The following is a 20660-nucleotide window of genomic DNA, read 5'->3' on the forward strand; positions in this document are numbered from 1 at the left end:
TGAAGTTACTATATATATATTCAAAAAAAAAATTCATTTCTCCATTTTATCTTTGCCTTTTTGTTTTTGTAAAATTGGTATATGTGTTTAATAAAAAAAAAAAAAATCATTTCTCCACTTAATCTTTGTCCTTTTTTTTTCTTTACCTTTTGAATGCATTAACCAAAAATGTCCAATATGGTGCAAGATAAGGGGATACATGGTCAATAAACCTTAACTCACATAGTATATCTTTCTCTCCCCATTTCAAAGGTCACGAGTTTAAATTCTAAAAATTGCAATCAAGAAAAATATCTAATAAGTTCTTTTATCTTTCTTTTTATCCTTTGAATTACTCATCTATATGTTACATATGATTTTCATTTTTCAATTCGCATCGGAAACTATTTAGAAGTTCGAATCCGGGTCTCAACGTTAGGTTTCAACTTATTCTGGAGTTTTTTTTTTTTTTAATTCAACTTATTCTGGAGTTATTAATGCCTGAAAGGGAAGACTCTTCCAGCTTGTTAATTCTAAATACTTTCAAATTTTCTTGTCCAAAAAAAAAATGCCTTAGTATGGTGCGAAATTTAGGATGTTTTAGTGTATGTTTTTATTTTTTATTTTTTTATTAGATTATTTATTTTTTAAATTTTATAAAAAAATAAAAACAAGAAGTAAAAATAAAAAATAAAAAATAAATTTTATCATTTTTATTTAAAAAAATATATATTAAAAATAAAAACGTAAATCAAACACACTTATATCTCTGTTTTATTATGTCTTTTTTGTAGATGTAGAATATCTGTTTGTATTTAAACTATATGTATTTATATTTTAAGTGATTTATTATGTCTTTCTCTAGCTAGATGTAGAATATTTGTTTGTTTTTAAAATATAGTATTTGTATTTTAAGTGAAAATATCTAGTAGAATAAAAAATGTGACTATAAAAAAGTATTGAATAAATTTTTGAAATAAATTACGAGATGTTAGGGGAATAGATTCTTTAATTGTTTTTCTTTCAATTATGTTGTCAAATTTTTATCATATATTTTTTTAAATAAACTAAAAATAAATATATAAAAATATTAAATGACAAAAATAAATAAAATAATTAAAAAATTTTTGAAAAATTTTAAAAATTCAAATGCAATCAATTTCATATAAAATTGATAATTAAAAATTATTAATTAAAAATTTAGTCAAATTATTTAAATTATTTAACTACTTTTAACTATCAACTATCATCTATCAAATGCATGTAAAGTTGATTGTAGTTGAGTTTTCACCCTAATTTTGACTAGCTTGAGGCTTCTTGTAATTTATGATTTGTCTTTATTCTTTTTTCTTCTCCGTCGAAACAGTACCTTAAACACACAAAATGAGAAGGGGAAATGATGCTAGTCTTTGGAGTCTCTGGCTCGGAGTCCGCCACAACACTCAAACAGATACCCACCACAAACATGCAAACGTCGTCGTTCATTTTATTCTATCTATTTTCTTCAAACTCCTTAAAGCTCTCGATTTTTCTCGAACCTCTGTGTACTGCTCCGTTTAAATGGCTTCTTCTATATCCCTTCTTTCCCCTTCTCTCCGATTACACCTCACTAACACTACTCTCCTTGCTCCGTTCCCTTACTATCACCGTGAGTCTCAATCTCTTTAATGCCTGCGTTCTTATTATTTTGTAGCAAAATTAGTTGCTGATTTTGTGGGATGCATGTTTTCTTTTTTTATATTTGAAGGAAGCAAATGTGAAATGAGCAGGAGGAGTTTTGCGCTGAAAGGGATTGTGGCTTCCGGTGTTTCATCCATGGCTTCCACTTTGACTGCAGAAGCACAGCCATCTCAAGGTTAGTACTTAGTAGCCAGTACTTCCAGAAAACAATTTGAGGATTAGGGATAGAAAAGAGAAAATCAAAGAGAAATAAATGTCTTAAGACATTTCACAATTTTCATATTCACTCTCCTATTACAATTTCTGATACACTTGTTTATATTACTTCTAGTTGTATTTAATATTCAAACCTATTTCTATTGGCCCAATTGTACTCAACATAGCCTGATTGTATTCATTACATAATTCAGCAAAGAAAGGGCAAGTAGTTCCTTGACCATTCGCAAAGAGAGACATGTTTTCAATTGTGAAAGAGCTATATGCAATTTTGGGTCCTTGCCAGAAAAATGATCGGTGGCCTATTTGTCCTTTATTTGTACTTGGGCTAAGATAGTTAATTCTTGGTTGTGCTAGTTTCTCTTGAATGTATTTTTGAGACACGAATTTTGAGTCAGGTGTTGGAAGATTGCCGTACAAACCTGAAGGCTACAATTATTGGACTTGGAGGGGTCATAAGATACACTACGTAGTGCAAGGGGAAGGCTCTCCTATTGTCCTAATCCATGGTTTTGGGGCTTCTGCATTTCATTGGAGGTTTTTATTTTATTTATATCCCTTTATTTACAGGGTTTTCTTAAAATAATAATAATAAAAGCTAATCAAGTAGGCCCTTGCAAATGGCTTAATGCATTGTGTGAGAGCTGTTATCTAGTGAAGATAAGAAGTCCTTAAAACCATAGCAGAAATTGAGGCGGGAGTAGTCTATGAAGCATGTATACATTAGCTAAGTGAGGTGTTTGTGTATCTAAAAAGACACTCGTACAACACAAGCTAAATGCAAACGTCTTGTTAATATTGATAGTAGTAAATACTGATAGTTTGATAATGATCTTCTATGGTATGGAAATTGAAAGTACACACAAGTATATTCTGTCATGTCTTGTCATTTTAAAAATTTGATGTGTCCATGTCGTATCAAGTGACACGTTGGTATCATGTTTTCCCTTCCCTCGGGTGTTTGGTATTTTTTCTGAAATAAAAAACAAAACAGTGATAGTACCAAGCTTTTCGAGAGGGTTGATTCTCTCCCAAGTCCCAAGTCTAATTCCCAACAAGTCTGAAGTAGTCCCCTCGCAGCGTCTCCCACCTCCCTAAATACCCTTTCTCCTCTCCATGTAACACATTCCTCTTCATTCCAGTACTCTGCTTTGTCGGCAGAGTTAGTTACAAACCTCCTAACCTAGTGGTGCAGTAACTTTCATTTCAGTCCCTAGTTTCTAATTGGTTGGGATGTTTCTTTCTTTGGTGGTTCACCCATCAATTTTACTACTTTCTTGCTTCCTTGTTCTTTGCTTAAATTGTACTTGCCAAAAGTCAGTCTCCTTGTGTTGGTAAAGTATTCACATATATGATTTCTGATACTGCCAACTTATTGATGCTGTCACTTCAATGCTTTGTTTTTAGGTTTAATTACTTTGTTAGTCTCTATAGTTTTACCAAATTTTTAATTAGGTCCTTATACTTTTTTTATTCTCAATTGGATCCCTACAATACTTTTAATTTTATAAGTAAGTTCTTTTCATATAAAAAACATTAAAATTACTAGAATATTTTTCCCAAAATACATGCAGTCAAAGATCTAGTTAGGTTTTTAATTATAAATACCTTCAATTTGCAAAGAAATATTTAGTTAATTCTAACATTTTTTACACTAAGAAGGACCTAATTATAAAAATTAAAAACAGTGTAGGGATCCAATTGAAAGGAAAAAAAAGTATAGGGATCTAATTGAAAATTTGGTAAAATTATAGGGACTAACAGAATAATTAAACCTTATTTTTATATAGAAGCCTCAGTGATCTTTTTTGTCCTTGTGAGTATGCATTGTAGGTTAGGTTACAGTTTTTGTTGCAATGGCTCCAAGTCAAATGAAAACAAAATTCTCCTTATTTGCACATCGGTTATTTAGGCACCAACTTTTTCATCGATAGATTAAATTGTGAACTTTACTCATATTATTTGTGCACTTTCTCAACCATTGGATTTAAGAAGTGTCTAAAATATACATTTGATTGCGTGTGTAAATAATAATTTTGTTTCTTATGTAGATAATCATATATTTGCTTTCAACATTTCTTTAGGTACAACATACCAGAATTGGCGAAAAGACACAAGGTTTATGCCTTAGACTTGCTTGGATTTGGCTGGAGTGACAAAGCACTTATCGAGTATGATGCTATGGTATGGAGGGATCAAGTGGTAGACTTCGTGAAGGAAATAGTTAAAGAACCATCCGTTTTAGTTGGAAATAGGTAAATGACTATAATACCTATATCTATTTTCTTTTGGTGGATTACGTCTAAATTTTAAGAAGACATTTTGTTAATCATGTACTAGGTACCTCACTTTCGAGAGATGCCCTCGAAAATTGAGTTTTTTCCCCCTCTTCAACACGGATAGTGCATGTCATTAATGAAAAACAAATTTGCATGATTATCATTAAAAACTTAGTTGTCAAGTACTATGTTATCAAATTAAGCTGCTCCTACATTTAACATTCTTTTCCTTCTGAATTGTCAAATTATTTGATGAGCTGTCCAGCATCTTAATTTACATGTTAATATGTTATGTTGTAGCTCATTATAAATTTTGTTTTTCGAGGCAATGTAATTTTTCTTCGTACTTACTAAAAATAGAATGTACTGTAATTCTTATTTCAACTTTGATAAAATTTTCAGCCTTGGAGGATTCACTGCTTTGGTTTCAGCAGCTGCGTTACAGGAGCTTGTCAGTGGAGTTGTTCTACTAAACTCTGCCGGACAATTCGGGGACGGAAATAAGCAAAGTGAAAGTTCTAAAGAAACACCTCTAGCAAAGTTCGTCTTAAAACCCTTGAAGGAGGCTTTCCAGCGAGTAGTTCTTGGATTTCTTTTCTGGCAGGCAAAGCAACCTGCTCGAATTGTGTCAGTCTTGAAAAGTGTACGTTTATGAACTGGAGTTCTCTAACCCAATAAATAACCACTAACTGAAAACATTGAAACAATTGATGAAACTATTAAAAGAGATTAAGATTTTAATAGTCTGAATGCAGACATAATTCATATTAGGAGGTTACTATGTCGATTGATCCATGCAAATGACATCATCTAGTCTGAACGGCTTAGGTGTTGTAAATATTGTTTTTGAGAGAATGGTTTGTCAATGCAGGTTTATGTAAATTCTTCGAATGTTGACGACTATCTAGTGGAATCTATTACAAGACCAGCTGCAGATCCCAATGCAGGAGAAGTTTATTATAGGTACATGATATTTGCAATTTATTCAAGCTTTCTTTGTTATGAAATTTTAAATTTAATTTACATCTTGGTATATATGGTAACTAACAAGCTCTCTCTGAGGTGTAACATGTATATTAGTATTGGTTTAACATCTTAATAGTGCTTATTAAGTAGTTATTTATATCTTAATTATTAATATATAAAATAAATATACTTTTGTAATGTTTTTCTTATTGGTGAATGCTGTCGTACTTAAAGTTATAGTGGCTATGGTAGCTATACAACTTTAGCAACGCTTAAAAAATGTTATTAAAATTAAAACAACACTTCTAAGCAATGCTAAAGTTGTATAGCCATGATAGCCACTATAACCATAGACACCAGGCTCTACCTTTTTGGTTTGCATAATGGTTATAGAATAGAAAAATACTGAGATAACTGAAAACAGTTTTTTTTTTAAGGGTAAAGCTGAAGAGAAAAAAAAGTCCGCATAGATAGTTTGTTAGTGGGAAAGTTAAGAGGGTAAAATTGAAGAGAAAAAAAAAATTAGACATCAAGTACCTTCAATGTAGATTTTGTACAAAAGCTATACAACATTGCAGAAGAAAGGAATTTTTGGTGACTAAACCAAATAAATCAGCCTCTATAAACCAAATAAATCAGTCTCTAGATGGAGTTATGATAGTTTATTTTCCTAGTTATTCCTCTTTATTTGTCTCTTCCCATAATGTGTTGATCAAAAGAGATCTAAGCATGAATGTGCCAAGGTAAAGCATGATTAACAACAAGGCGCAATGGTGTTGTTTAATCCATTTAGCTGATCTCACTTAGTGGGACGATACTTTGTTATTGTATTCGTATTTACTGCACCATCCGATTCGGTCATCCACGTACTAATTCAAATCAATTGTTATCTACAGGTTAATGACACGCTTCATGACGAATCAGAGCAAGTATACGCTAGATGCTGTCTTGAGCGAACTCTCTTGCCCCTTACTTCTGATCTGGGGTGACCTTGATCCATGGGTTGGTCCTGCCAAAGCTAACCGAATCAAAGAGTTCTATCCAAAAACAACTCTCGTAAACTTGCAGGCTGGGCACTGCCCACATGACGAGATTCCGGAGCTCGTGAACAAGGCCTTACTAGATTGGTTGTCGACTCTCTATCCTGAAGAAGCATCCCTCCAAACAGTTTGAACATGTGAAAAGAAATTCACGAAGTTAATCAATCTTGACCAAGCTGAGGTTCAAGGTTCTCAGTTTCATTACATTTGTTGTATATAGTAAAAGCTGGTCAGGGGATAGGAGGGATAAAAATGAGAGAAAGAATTGAAATTTTTATCACCGGTTTTGCATATAGTTAGTAATAGTCACACATTTTTAAACATGTATGCAGTCATTTCTCTCAACTGCATTTTTCATTTCTTAATCAATATTGTTATACGTTTGTATTATGTTGCCCCCTTCAATCACTAGCCAACAGATTTTTATGCTGGTTATTATTTCCTTCAATCCCCTTCTCATTGGATAATACAACTCATTTCTCCTTCAATTAGTTTGTTTTGTTTTGTATTTTGTTTTTTTGAAAGTAATTTTAAATCACTTATTTTGTTGAATGTCTTAGAAATATAGGAGCATTTGAGAGGATGAGTAGAACACTCTTAAAATTGGCATATTACACAAAATTAAAAAATAAAAATATAATTGGCATATACTTAAAGTTGATATATTTTAAAGAATAAAAATCAAAATTGGTCTCCACTAAATTATATATCAAACGTTTGATCTCTAATAAATTTTTACCGTTTTATAAGTCTTTAAACAATACTCACATTGAACACATTAGTTTTTACGTCATTTTAAAAAGGGGTTAATTTGTCTTAAATTATTATTTTTTAGAATTTAATTGTCTTATAATAAACTTGTTAGGAATTTGTTTTTCCAACATGCATGTTAAAAACTTGTTTGAAAGCTACAAAGGATTCAAGGTGTCTAACCAAAATAATTCTCAAAAATTTTTAGTGAATAAAATTTTGTTTGAAACTAAAGTATCTTGTATGAAATTTTTTGAGACCTCTTTAAGGTTTATTGTATTTTAAGAAAAAGGATACAGTAAAAGAAATTAAGAATTTATCTTGAATATTTCTAGTATCTTTACCTAAAATAAGAATGTAATTTTTTTGATAAATTATAATCTGGCTCCTTAGTTTGTAAAAACTAATTTTGATATTCACATATGTTTATTTTTACGGTACTTAAGATTAATTATAATTAATTACTTATTACTTGTGTGTTTATTATAAGAAATTTTTAAGTTATTCCCATGAAGAATTTATTCCTACAAATTAAATATGAAATTTATATTCCCGCCATCTCAAAGAATGGATATTTAATGTTCCTATGTCAAGGAAATAAAAATTAAAATATAAAACTATTACATATAATATATCTCTCAATCATTATATTTCTGAACTTAAAGCTTTTTCTTTTATTGATATTGGAAATATTTTTAAAATTGAGAATTCCCACAAATATGAATACAAACTACATAATTCAAAATAGTAAATAAACAAATTTTTTTACTTGAGAATTTACCTTTTATCTTTGAAATAAATGCTCCTTTGTTCTATCATATTACTTTCCTTTTTTATTCGAAAAGATCACTAATATGGCAGATAATTTTGAGCAAAAACAAAAAAAGAATTTCAAATACATACATGTCATCATTCTCTAGCTAGCTCTAAATTTCACTGTAACTTTGCAAAAGCGTGAGAATTTCTCTCCACAAATACTAAAGGGTCTTGCATGCATCACCATATTTGCGTAGGATGGCTAGCTATCCCATACATGAATCAACATTGGTCTTCAACTCTTCATGCACGTGATTCGCTATATTTCATGTCTATCCAAACACATGGCCAAACCTTGAAGCCTTATCTTCCTTAAAACACTCTATATTCACAAAACACCATCCATTTATAGTCACCATGTTTTCTCCCGGAACTAATTAATGTGTGCATATATATATATATATACCTCTAAGACGAATTATTTTCATTTCAAACAAAACAGCAAGGAATATATATAAATAGTAAAGAGAAGTTAAAGATGGCGGCCGCAACCACAAAGCTTTTCGTGTTGGTGTTGTTCCTAGCAATGTGTGTGGGCATGTGTAGACCATGGGGTGAGAAAGTGGCTGAAGGTACCAAAGAAACGGCCGTGGAAGCCAAGGATAGTGCTGCCGCCGCCGCCGAAAAGGCCAAGGAAAAGACTGAATCGGCTGCTACTTGGGCTTATGACAAAATCAAAAGGTACAACTACATTTGTTTCAAGAGCACTTCCAAGCATACATTTTTATTTATAAGAGTTAAAAACTATATTGAAAAATAAGATTTAGTGGATATTATTTTTCTAAAAACATGCATACAAGTCTTTCTATTAGATTTTTTTCATTGAAAACGTTATAAGCTAGCACATGCCAAAGAAATAATCTCAGTTCACAATGCCAATGGATGATTTTAATTTTGATGTACTGGTAGTAGTGTAAAACTTTTGTTTTGTTCTTTTAAATGACTATTAGCACCATTAATATAAAAGTTAATTATTTTTACTAATAGATTTTACGTAATTAAATAATATACGTGTAAAATTATTATTATATTAAAATTAAATTCTTTTAAAAATATTAATATTCTAATGATTTTAGTCATTGATCTCAATTATAATCAACTACTAAAATCACTATTTCTGGAATACCTGGAAATTTTCTAATGTTTTATACGTTGTATCATATTGTTCAATTATTTAAAACTTTTGGGGCAGTGGTTTGAGAATGAACAGTAATGAGGCGCAAAAACAGCAGAACATACATGATGACCAAGTGCAGAAAAGGTTAAGCAGTGAAAAAGCCAAAATAGCACAGAACGTAAAGATTGAAGCTAAAGAAGCAGCCTCCAATGCCACGGAAAAAGTTAAATCTGCAGCATCGGGTGAGTGTCTTTAAGATCAAACAAGAAATTATGCCAAGAATTGATTATTATATATAAAACATTAAAGCCCTAATTAGAAGTTTGAGTATTATTTTTCGAAAAATTGATGATTGTGTGTTGTGTAGATGCATCCCAGTACGCTTCAGAAACGGCTTCAAGTGCGTCAAAGAAAGTAAAAGGCGCAGCGGCATATGGAAAAGATAAAGCCGCAGGCGCAGTGGCATATGGAAAAGACAAAACCGCAGGCGCAGTGGAATACGGAAAAGATAAAGCCTCTGGTGCGTACGAAGGAACTAAGAAGCAAGCAAACAAAGCCTCCAATGCTATCGGAGAAACCGTTATGACCGCTAAAGATAAAACATCAGCCACTTATGACCAAGCTAAACACAAAGTCGCTGAAGCATATGCTTCTGCTAAGAAACCATGACTTCATACCTAAGCTTTGCAATGCATAACAAATTTTGGAACTAAAATTAGGGAAACAAACAAAATAAAGATAGCCTTAGTAATTAGGGCATCGCTGTAGTGTTGGATATTTTAGGACCCTATTATGTATTAAGTGTACCGTGAAAATTCATGTACAATTAATTTAAATAATTTGAATAATTTAATTAACTTTTATTTAATGGCTCTCAACTATTAATTTTACATTAAGTTGGCTGCACCTGAATTTTTACCAAAATTATATGCGAAAAAATAAAAATCAATAACATTAAAAAAATTATGGCAATTAGCACTGGTTGTAGTTTCAAAACAAGTACTTTAAATTTATAAATTTTTTACATAATTGACTGGTATGGTCAATATTATTTGTACTTTTTTTTGTAAGAGTAATGATGAATTATAAAATACTCAACCAATTGAAATTATAAATATGATTGTTTTTTATGAACTTGAGACAAGTAAAAGAGCAAATTAAATGGACATTTTGTAAAGAGTTGCATATATTAGATGGAGCTATTATTTTAATAACTCTAATTGCAGCTTGATAAAAATGTTTTTTTGTTGTAAGTACTATTCTTAAAATATTATTGAAGATGGAGAAACTTATTTCTAAAAAAGACAATGTTTATGGTGTTAGTAAGGTATTATTCTGATTTGAATATGTTTTGATGTTACACCTGAACAAAATTAATTTGTTAATGTTGTAAGTGTGAGGAGTATATGAAGTTAGTCCTATATCAAAAAAAGTAAAAAAGAGTGAGGAGTTTATAAAATGAGAGACCCAATAACTTACTATCTTAATATTTTGAGTTGAATGTGGTGTCTTCTCATCTTATATTATCTTGTTTGATTTTTTCTTAAAGACTCTCCGATAGTTGAGAGCTTTCTACGATTGGCCTAACATGCTAATATTCTTTCTTAAGCATCACATACAACCATTTTAAGATGTTTACCTTTTTGGCAGTTAAAAGATAATTGATGGTATAATTTGATTTGTTATGTTAAACAATTTCAATAAAATGTTATCACTTTTAGCCTCTTAATTATGCGCTTAAAGACACTAACGCACGTCCACATGTTACCTTTTCATTCGTTGGTCAACGTAACAATAGTTACAGCTAGCCATTAAAATTGTAGCCACCAAAGATACAACCAACTTAGTTATTAATATTAAGAAGAAAAACAATTGCTGCTATTTTTAGTAAGATTTTATAATAAATTATCTTAAATCATCAAAGAAGTGCCGATCACAATTTTAGGATCTTGAATCATTAAAGAAGTGCCGATCACAATTTCAGCAAAATTAATTGTAAGTTATAATTTTTAAAAATCATTTAAATTTTGTCTTGAATCCTTATAATTTTTTCTTTTCTTGAACATGAATTACTTCTTTTGAAGTTCTAACTACAAGATTATGAGATTGATGTGCCAAATTTTGTCAAAGATGTTGTAACATTTTTGAGTTATAGATGATATTAAAAGAAACATGAAAATAAAAATCTTATCACTTAGTTGACCGATAGATATACATTATTTTGATAATAAATTTTATGGTGTTTATAATTTGATGTCTAATTTTTATTTAACTTATTTTTTATGATAAATTTTGAATATTTAATAATTATTTATTTTTATACTTTAAAAATTAAATATTAATTTTTTAACCATCGTAACAATTACCTATTTTAATTCTTTTAGTATCAACATCAACAAAAACAAGAAGAGCTTTCTCATAATAAAAATGATCAAAACAAAACAATAAAATAAAGTGAGTTCCTTGCAGATAACTTAGTTATTTATACTGAGAAAGAGTTTGCTGCTATTTTTAGTCAGATTCTATAATTAATGACCTTGAGTTACTAAAAACGTGTGGATCACATTTTCGACAAAACCAATTGTAAGTTATAGTCTTTAAAAATCATTCAAGTTTTGCCATGAGTCCTTATAATTTTTTCTCTTTTACTTTCATAGGTTATGATATGTCTTAATGCAAATTATTTATTTTGCCAAAAAAAAAAAATTTAATGCTATATTACAAACTACAATGTTAATATTTGAAGCTAGTTGTCATAAAATTTTTACAAAATTAAATACATTTATTGCTTAGTTAGATGTTTTGATAGGGAATAAAGACGTTTAAAACGTCTTTTTATAAAGATGTTTTTAAATAATTAAAATTCAATACATATAATTAATTAAACTATGTTATTTTTATTAAAATTAGATCAGATAAATTGATTTAGCCAAAAAATCGATAAACTATACCTTGAACCGGTCTAAATTAATATTTTTTTATAAAAAATAATTACAATATTTTTATTATAAAAAATGATTAAAATATTCTTTTATATATATTTTAAAAATCCTAAATTCTAACACTTTTTTTTCTTTGTGTTATATTATATTAATAGTAATTATTATCCCTACGGAGTCTAGCTCCGCCCCCTGATTACTAGTTCTTAATACCGAAATATGTTAATCCTATATTTACGTGTGAGAATATAAAATTCATGACCGAAACTCAAGAGTGTTATAATAATTAAAAATAATTGAGAAATAAGTGAAAATAATGGAAATGTAAGTTGGAAGGAATATAACTGGCGGACAATGGTCCATAATTGGACATGACATCCACCAGTTAATTAATCACGTAACCTAATCTATTAATGCATTATTATTACATTATTTCCCTTGATGCGTGCGAATAGCAGAACAGGTGCCATATCCCTCGTGAGGCTTTCAGGTTTGATTACCAAATGTAGCATCAAACACGCGACAATTATTGAAGCTTCAGAATTGAGATTCAGACCCCCACACATAATAACTAACAACAATAATAATAATCCACCACTTGAGAGTGAGATAAGCATGATTGAATGAGTAGTGCACGCACTTCACTCCCTCACCACACCAACAACGCAAAATCTAAACCAATCCGAATATTTTATATTTTCCCAACAAATTCCTAGCTTCGATTCCCAAAGCAGACAAAATTCACTTGAAACATCTTGTCCTCTTGTTCAAATCTGACGAACAACAACAACAATTTCTAACGTGTCAATTAATCACAGCTCAGCAGTGAGCTGCTACCAGTCAAGACTGAAATCTCTTTTTCTGTGTGACATTTTCACGAACACGTAGAACGCAAGAGGGAGGGGAGGGGGTTCTGTTCTGAATCATCAGCGAAAAGATGAGTTTCAGGGACGAGGAAGCGGTAGGGAGGGACCTTCAGAAACCGTTCCTCCACACAGGGAGCTGGTACAAGATGGGTTCAAGGACGTCCAGCACCATGGGCTCATCTGCACAGGTCATGCGCGACGGTGCCGTTTCGGTCCTTTTCTGCGTTCTCGTCGCCGCCTTGGGTCCCATCCAATTCGGTTTCACGGTTTGCCTCCGTTCTCCTTGTTTCGATCTTTACCCAACGCTCGTTTATTATCTTGATTATCGTTATTTTGATGAATTGGGTCTGTTTCTTTATTGGGCATAGTGTGGGTATTCTTCGCCAACGCAGGAAGCCATAATCAAAGATCTAAAGCTCTCACTTTCCGAGGTTTAGTTTTTTATTTTTTATTTATTTATGGTTGGATTTGGTTGAGTTACTCTTTTTCTTGGAGTTTACGTTGAATCTTTTGGGTGCAGTTCTCAGTGTTTGGATCTCTGTCCAACGTGGGTGCCATGGTTGGAGCTATTGCAAGTGGTCAGATAGCAGAGTATATTGGTCGCAAAGGGGTAATTACTTTTAGAATTAAATTTTGATTCTCTCTCAATTTAAAAATAATTTTATACATGCATACGTAACGCCACTTGAACAAAAATCACTATTTTTTACATAGATTCTGAAAATGATCATTCAAAAAAACAAATGTGGCTATACGATTGGGTAAAATTTAAACCACCATTTTGATGCCCACAAGATTTTAGTTTCAACAAAATATCCTCAGAATGAAATGAAGGTACCCATGACCCCTTAAAAGTCATAAAACTTTGATAAGCTTTACCAATGGGGCCACAGGCAGGATTACCTTTGCCTCATTTATCTAGCTATTTTGTGGGAATTAGAATCTTTTGGATGCCAAATATTAGTTTGCCCTTTTTTGCCCTTTCCTTGTCGGTCTAATCTGAGCTGCTTTGAAGGAATAACTATGAATGTGATCGGAGTGGTGATGGTTTTTGCATGTTTTGAATGATGTTTCAGTCATTGATGATTGCTGCAATACCGAATATAATAGGGTGGCTCGCCATATCTTTTGCCAAAGTAGGTGCTATCAAGTACTAGTATGTTGCCTTTTGAGTACTAATATTCACACTATCCTCATCTGTTATTTGTAACCCTTTTGTCGCCTGACGCATTGTATTTCTATTTTGTTGCTTCCAATAGGATTCCTCGTTTTTATTTATGGGGAGATTATTGGAAGGTTTTGGCGTTGGGATTATATCTTATGTGGTAAAATTAGTTTCTCCCTTATGTCTCTCATTTGTTGGGTTGGACTTACAGAGTTAACCTAGTCTATCTGATACTATTTAGGTGCCTGTTTATATAGCTGAGATAGCACCTCAAAACATGCGAGGCAGCCTTGGATCAGTTAACCAGGTAGTAAGCCTACACTCACTTTTGGTTTCTGCTTTAATTTCCTAATTTTAGTTTTAATTATAATAGTGCCACAATTTTTTCTAATCTCCAATTTCTTCTCAAGAATTGGTAAAAAGTAGTAGTGATTAGGAAATCAAAACAAAGCTACATACATACTTTGTTTCCTTTTCATTGTATTTGAAATTAAGATTTGTCATTCATGTAATATATTTTTTGGCTTAGCTATCTGTTACGATTGGAATAATGCTGGCATATCTGCTTGGCCTTTTTGTCAACTGGAGAGTGCTTGCAATTTTAGGTAAAATCCTAATTATTTATTGATTCAATGTTTGTCAATGGACATATCACATATGGAACTCTTAATATCCTTAGTTAACTACGTATTACATTTAAGTTTTACTGAAAGGAACACAAGGAACATGTTTGGTGTTTGTGCGTACATAGGTCAAATTTGTATGACAATAGAATATTATGTCTATCTGTACACAAAAAATGTGTGTATTTTACCTATAGCTGCTCTTAAAAAGTGGAAAGTTATTTCATATTAAAGTTAAGCAAGAGGTTCTGAACATTTGAAAGAGCATCCATGCGATGGCCTAATCATACACATCAAACTTAAGGCTCATAAAACAGAATGCTCTAATGACAATATTATAATCATGATTTTGAGTAACTTTCCTGCTTAACATCAAACAATTGACAGAACAATACATACTTAGGACTTGGTTTGAAATATTAGTCTGCAGATCAAACCATTACAGAATTTCTGCAACTGATATAATAACAATATACCTTGTTCTATCCTATTTCAGGAATTTTGCCTTGTACAGTACTAATTCCCGGATTATTTTTCATACCAGAATCTCCCCGATGGTTGGTATGATCATATGTTTACAAGATATCTTGAACCTTCAACTTTGTTAATATGCTCATATCTTAAGTAAAATGTTTGTAAGACATTCTGCTATTTGCTGATTTTCTCTCTTCGTTTTCTCCCTTTCTTTCAATTTTCCTTCCTTTGTTGGTTGGACTTGGGGAAGTATAGGCCAAGATGGGGATGACAGATGAGTTTGAAACTTCTTTGCAAGTACTTCGAGGATTTGATACTGATATATCTCTTGAAGTACAAGAAATTAAGGTATTTCACTCATGTTGTTTTGTGACTTTTGCTAACCAAGTCACTTGCATGAGAATAAGCATCAAAGTTCTGTTACAGAATAGTTTAATAACATGTGTTAACAACCATAAACTGATTATCAATCTGCTTTCTATAGAGATCTGTGGCATCATCAGGAAAAAGAGTAACAATACGGTTTGCAGATCTCAAGAGGAAAAGATATTGGTTCCCTTTAACGGTACACTGTTATCTTTTTCTAGTTTCAAGCTTATACACTGTAACATAACTAGCATTTCCTTTGTTATTTATATGAAAACTCACCTGCAAACTTTTGCTAATTCGGCAACTCCAGATTGGAATTGGATTACTTGCACTTCAGCAATTGAGCGGTATCAATGGAGTTTTGTTCTATGCAACGATCATCTTTCAGAATGCAGGTAACTTATCAATTGTTAAGTTAAATTTCATCATCATCATTATTATTATTATTTGGGGGCAGGGTGATGCTGGTCGGAGTTTAGGAAAGAGAGAATAACGAAGATTTGAATAAGTTTTATCACGAATATTTCAAATAAGTTTTAATCTTCATCCATGTGGAGATGTTAACGTGACAATACTAGGATCAAAATTGAAATATATTTGAAATGTTATGAATGAAATTGAGACAAATAAAACATAAAAAACATACTTATCACTACAAATTATTTTATTATAAATCAGAGTTTTCCTAAGGATATACTACAAATAAAATTTTTTGATGGAATAAAAATGTAAATTTTTCTCTTTCGTACTCTTGATCAATGTCTTTAGCACACTCTTTAGCTAAATCCTATAAATAGATATTTGTAAAATGATTTTTTAAGAAAGAATATTTAATTATTAATAATTATAGTGTTGCATTTAATTACTAAAGTAGACATTATTGTTAAGTTCAAACACCAAGTACGATAAGGCGAGAGACATAAGTGTTGGAATTGGTAATTCTTATGTTGTCTTTAAGAATTGAGGAAACTCATCGTTTGCATAAAATTGGTATGTGGACTATGGAATCATAATTACAACCCTATACGAAACTGGAAACATGAAAGTTGGAATTGAAGAGCCCAATGCCAATTGTAAACTCTAATCCAATGCTTAATTTGAGATGAAAACAAGAAGTTATTGTGGGGGTCACCAATTGCGATTCCAATTCTAAACTTTAATCCCATTCTAAACTCTGAGCTATGATTTGAATGGATTGAGATTTGAGATAGTAGATATGGGATGGAAATGGCACCCCTACGAGGCAGTAATCTCCAGTTATTTGTATTATATTTCATAATCATGTGAGCTTTTTGATTGTGATAATAGTCATTAAATGAAAAGGAATATGAAGGTAGTTGTGCTGTTCTATAATTTACAGTAATTATATATTTTTCATTAGTTTGCATTTCCGCACATGGTAATAGTAATTATTTTGAGGTCCTAAACAAGCTTTGGATTTATCAAGGTAGCACTTGTGTTGGTATTTGACCTCAGTATTGTAACAGGAATTCAATCCAGCAGTGCTGCTACAGTTGGACTTGGAGCTATTCAGGTTTGGACAATAAAGCATCGAGTACATATCGGATTTCATGCTAATATAATATAGAATTCCGTTCTCATAATCATCCTTTCTTTTCCAGGTCATAGCAACTGGAATCACTACATGGCTGGTGGACAAAAGTGGAAGAAGACTACTTCTAATTGTGAGTATTAAGCAAAATTGATTTTCTGCACGACTTATCTTACTAAATAATGTATATGGAGTTCTATAATATTGAGATTGGTTTTCTCTTCTGCAGATATCGTCATCTCTAATGACAGTTAGTCTTCTCGTTGTTTCTGTAGCGTTCTATCTGGAGGTAGGTAATGGTAATTAACAGCTTGATTCAATTTCCATGCCTTAGCTATGCTTCTAACTGGTATATTTCAATGATACCAGGGAGTTGTATCTGCAGATTCTCATCTGCAAAACATTTTGGCAACTGTTTCTGTTGTTGGACTTGTGGTACGATATTGGATCTAGTTGGCTGAACAAGTTATTTATTTATTTATTTCTGTGATCTATGAATTTTAGCATTCAACACTTTGAGCAACTGCTTCTTTGTAGGTTATGGTAATTGGGTTCTCCCTGGGGCTGGGACCAATCCCATGGCTTATAATGTCAGAGGTATTTACTTTAATTACTCAAAACAAAAAGTACTCTACAAGGTCACGGGTTTGATACCACATAAATCCCTCACACTCTATCCTGGGGTGCATGTGTGTGATATAGACCAAAAAATTAAGGCCAATACATAGGATACTGAGAGTAGGCATATTTGGTGGTGAGACCATACTTTATTTAAACAAAAAGTGGTGGGACTTGCATAACTTGTCATTCATTCTTATCCTCTCTGTATTCTCTACACATTTTTTTTTTCTGGATGAGTAGGCACCAAAAATGAAAAATACTTGAAAGTATTCCTACTTCTTGACATGGAATTAATGATCGCTGACCTGCAGCATAATCTGTTTCTTGTTTTTCAGATACTTCCAGTGAATATAAAGAGCCTTGCTGGTAGTGTAGCCACCATGACAAACTGGTTGACTGCATGGGGGATCACAATGACGGCGAACTTGCTTTTGAGTTGGAGTAGCGGAGGTGTGTTACGCTCACACGTGTTCATGTTTCCATGTTTAATGTCTACTCTCCCATGTCTTGCTTGCTGACTGTTGACTTTTTACAGGGACATTCACAATTTACATGGTGGTAACTGCCTTCACCGTTTTCTTTACGGCATTGTGGGTACCCGAAACCAAGGGAAGAACATTAGAAGAAATTCAGTCTTCCTTTAGATAGATGTGTGCTGTGGAGAGAACATGGGGCGGTAGTGTGTATTCTTTGAAAATTATATTTTGTTGAGCATAATGTATTTCTGTAGCCCTGTGGAATCATCATCATGTATTATGTAAGTTGTTTCAAAGGGAAAGATTTGCTCATCCATTTGTCTCTTTTGTGAAATAAGTGTACTAGCTGCTTTTACACAGATACACTATAACTTGAAGTCCTTCCACATAACGATGGTCGTCAAGGTGCTTGTCCGAAAGCAAACAATCATATCTAATGAAGGTGCCACGAGTGAGTAGGTTCTTATTGGCCTTCCTAAGGGATGTCATGTTTGTAATGAGAGGCCAGTTTGGGTGCCAAGTGTTGGGGACTTAGGGTTATGTAGGGTAGTTAGGTCCACATGATATGTTGTGTTTTTTTTTTTTTTTAGTTCGGATAGATTTGACAGCTCTCAATCCCAGGCATTATATGCTCACTCACACCACACTCACCCATACAATATTAATAATTCTATCCTTTACTTAATATCAGCCAAATTTTGAATTCGGATGCATTCATTGTAATGCACAGAAGATGACTACTAGAATAAGACCTTGCGAGCGATATGTAGTGTTCTTTCTCTTGTGATCCCATTATGTTACTAGTTTTGATGGATTTTAGTATTGGTAGGGGAAAAAAAGTGCTGATGGTACGGATTAGAGAAAAGAAAACGAGCAAAGAGAAAAAAAAAAGTTGAAATGCAATGAAATTTATGAGGTTTTTCCTTTTAGTAAATTTATGAGTTTGTTTGGATGCAAGAGCTAAATAAAATAATAGTAGCAGTATAATTTATCAAATATATTATATATAACTGTTTTACAAATTTGTTATACAATCAGTTTCAACTTGCCATCATAACTGAATGCATTTTCATCTTTATCATTCTCCTTCAAGTTGGAAGCACTTAAAACTTGTCCATATTTTCATCTCCATCATCCTACCTCAAGTTGGAAGCACTTGAAATCTATCCTCTGTTCAGATCTTCCCTCAAGTGGGGTATGCAAATCCAACATGCCTAGCTTAGAAGTGAGTGCTTGAAAAGGTTCGGGTGCCAAAGCTTTGGTGAGAAGATCAACTGTTTGATTAGCTGAGTTAATGGGCAGCAACTTCAATATGCCAACTTGCATCTTTTCTCTTACAAGGTGACAATCCACTTCAATATGTTTGGTGCGCTCATAAAACACTAGATTGGCAACAATGTACATGGTTGATTGATTATCACAATAGAAATTAATAGACTACGGATGAGGAAGTTGGTAATCATGCAGCAAATACAATAACTATTGACCCTCTTTTGTTGCTTGAGTCATGGCTAGATACTTTGCTTCCGAAGAAGAACAAGCCACAGTCGTCTACTTCTTACTCTTCCAAGAAATGAGAAGATTCCAAGAAAAACCAATAATCTGACACTGATTTCCTAGAATCAGCACAAGTTGTCCAATTTGAATCAACAAAACCAAAGAGGCGAATAACATTTTGGCATGAGAAAAACAACCCTTTCGCAAGAGCTTGTTTGATGTAACGAAGGATATGTACAGCAGCCTTGTAGTGTTCATCGGTAGCACAATAAAAAAGTTGACTAAGCTTTCCCACAGCAAATACAATATCTCGTCGTGTATTAGTCAAATATAATAACCTTTCAAGTAACCTTTGAAAACATGTCAGGTCCTCAAGTCTCGTGCCATTATCTTTAGAAATTTTATCATTATAAAGCATAGGAACGCTACACTGGCTGGTTTTGCCTCTAACATCCCACACTCCTCAAGTAAGTCAAGTGTGTACTTACGTTGATATAAGGCAATACCTTGAAAACTACGTGCCACTTCTATACAAAGAAAAAATTTTAGCTTTTCCAAATCTTTGACGCTAAATTCAGCATCCAATGCTTTCTTGATAGTCTCAATTTCAACCAAATTGTCTCCAGATAAGACTAAATCATCCACATATACAAGAATTACAGCTAAGCCATTATTTGTTTGGTGAAGAAAGAATGATCATGGCTTGATTTGATGAAGCCATGCTGCTGAAGAAAACCAGTGAGACGTAAATTCCATTGCCGACTAGCCTGTTTGAGACCATACAAGGACTTATCAAGCCGATAAACTGCACTATTGGGGACAACAAGGCCTTGTGGAGGAAGCATGTATACTTCTTGTAACTTGCAAAAAAACGGTATTCACATCCTGCTGGTATAATTTCCACCCTTTTGCTGCTGCCAAAGTGAGTAAAAGTCTCAATGTAGTAAGTTTTAAACTGGACTAAATGTATCAAAATAATTATAGTTAGCTTGCTGACTAAAACCTCGAGCCACAAGCCAAGCTTTATGCCTTTCAACACTCTCATCGGAATTGAATTTAATCTTAAAGACCCACTTGCAACTAATGGCACGCTTTCTTGGAAGCAAAGAAGTAATTGTCCAAGTTTTGTTCTTTTCAAGAGCGAGTAACTCCGCACTAATTGCTTTTCTCCAACACTCATGCACAACAGCTTGTTCATAAGTCATCGACTCAACTGTAGTAGTTATAACAAGGGA

General features: G+C 32.5%; 4 protein-coding genes across 6 annotated transcripts; 3 read left to right on the forward strand and 1 right to left on the reverse strand.

Moving 5' to 3' along the window:
• On the forward strand, positions 1353–6648 carry LOC107625749 (pheophytinase, chloroplastic). Its single transcript, XM_016328457.2, has 7 exons — positions 1353–1627; positions 1727–1834; positions 2274–2412; positions 3960–4130; positions 4557–4797; positions 5026–5117; positions 6017–6648. The coding sequence occupies exons 1-7, from the start codon at positions 1540–1542 to the stop codon at positions 6291–6293; spliced, it is 1116 nt and encodes a 371-aa protein (XP_016183943.1). The 5' UTR covers positions 1353–1539; the 3' UTR covers positions 6294–6648.
• Positions 7814–9711, forward strand: LOC107646870 (late embryogenesis abundant protein D-29-like). The gene is made up of 3 exons (XM_016351016.2): positions 7814–8407; positions 8919–9085; positions 9211–9711. Exons 1-3 carry the CDS (start codon positions 8205–8207, stop codon positions 9510–9512), a joined length of 672 nt encoding a protein of 223 aa, XP_016206502.1. The 5' UTR covers positions 7814–8204; the 3' UTR covers positions 9513–9711.
• LOC107625760 (sugar transporter ERD6-like 6) lies at positions 12233–18759 on the forward strand. Of its 3 annotated transcripts, XM_016328468.2 has the most exons (18): positions 12235–12914; positions 13017–13079; positions 13169–13258; positions 13725–13784; positions 13908–13973; positions 14055–14120; positions 14343–14418; positions 14933–14997; positions 15166–15258; positions 15395–15475; positions 15590–15674; positions 16767–16813; positions 16902–16964; positions 17061–17120; positions 17201–17266; positions 17369–17428; positions 17788–17902; positions 17988–18759. In XM_016328468.2, exons 1-18 carry the CDS (start codon positions 12720–12722, stop codon positions 18098–18100), a joined length of 1464 nt encoding a protein of 487 aa, XP_016183954.1. In that variant the 5' UTR covers positions 12235–12719; the 3' UTR covers positions 18101–18759. The 3 variants fall into 3 exon arrangements, with proteins under 3 accessions (XP_016183961.1, XP_020973465.1, XP_016183954.1); XM_016328475.2 differs by lacking the exon at positions 13908–13973 and having other exon boundaries at positions 12233–12914; XM_021117806.1 differs by lacking the exons at positions 13725–13784; positions 13908–13973 and having other exon boundaries at positions 12233–12914.
• On the reverse strand, positions 19487–20270 carry LOC107646879 (uncharacterized mitochondrial protein AtMg00810-like). Its single transcript, XM_016351023.1, has 3 exons — positions 20162–20270; positions 19932–20057; positions 19487–19815 (listed from the first exon to the last, which is right to left on the reverse strand). The coding sequence occupies exons 1-3, from the start codon at positions 20268–20270 to the stop codon at positions 19487–19489; spliced, it is 564 nt and encodes a 187-aa protein (XP_016206509.1).

The sequence above is a fragment of the Arachis ipaensis genome, chromosome B01 (assembly GCF_000816755.2).
Source record: "Arachis ipaensis cultivar K30076 chromosome B01, Araip1.1, whole genome shotgun sequence".
Classification (NCBI taxonomy): domain Eukaryota; kingdom Viridiplantae; phylum Streptophyta; class Magnoliopsida; order Fabales; family Fabaceae; genus Arachis; species Arachis ipaensis.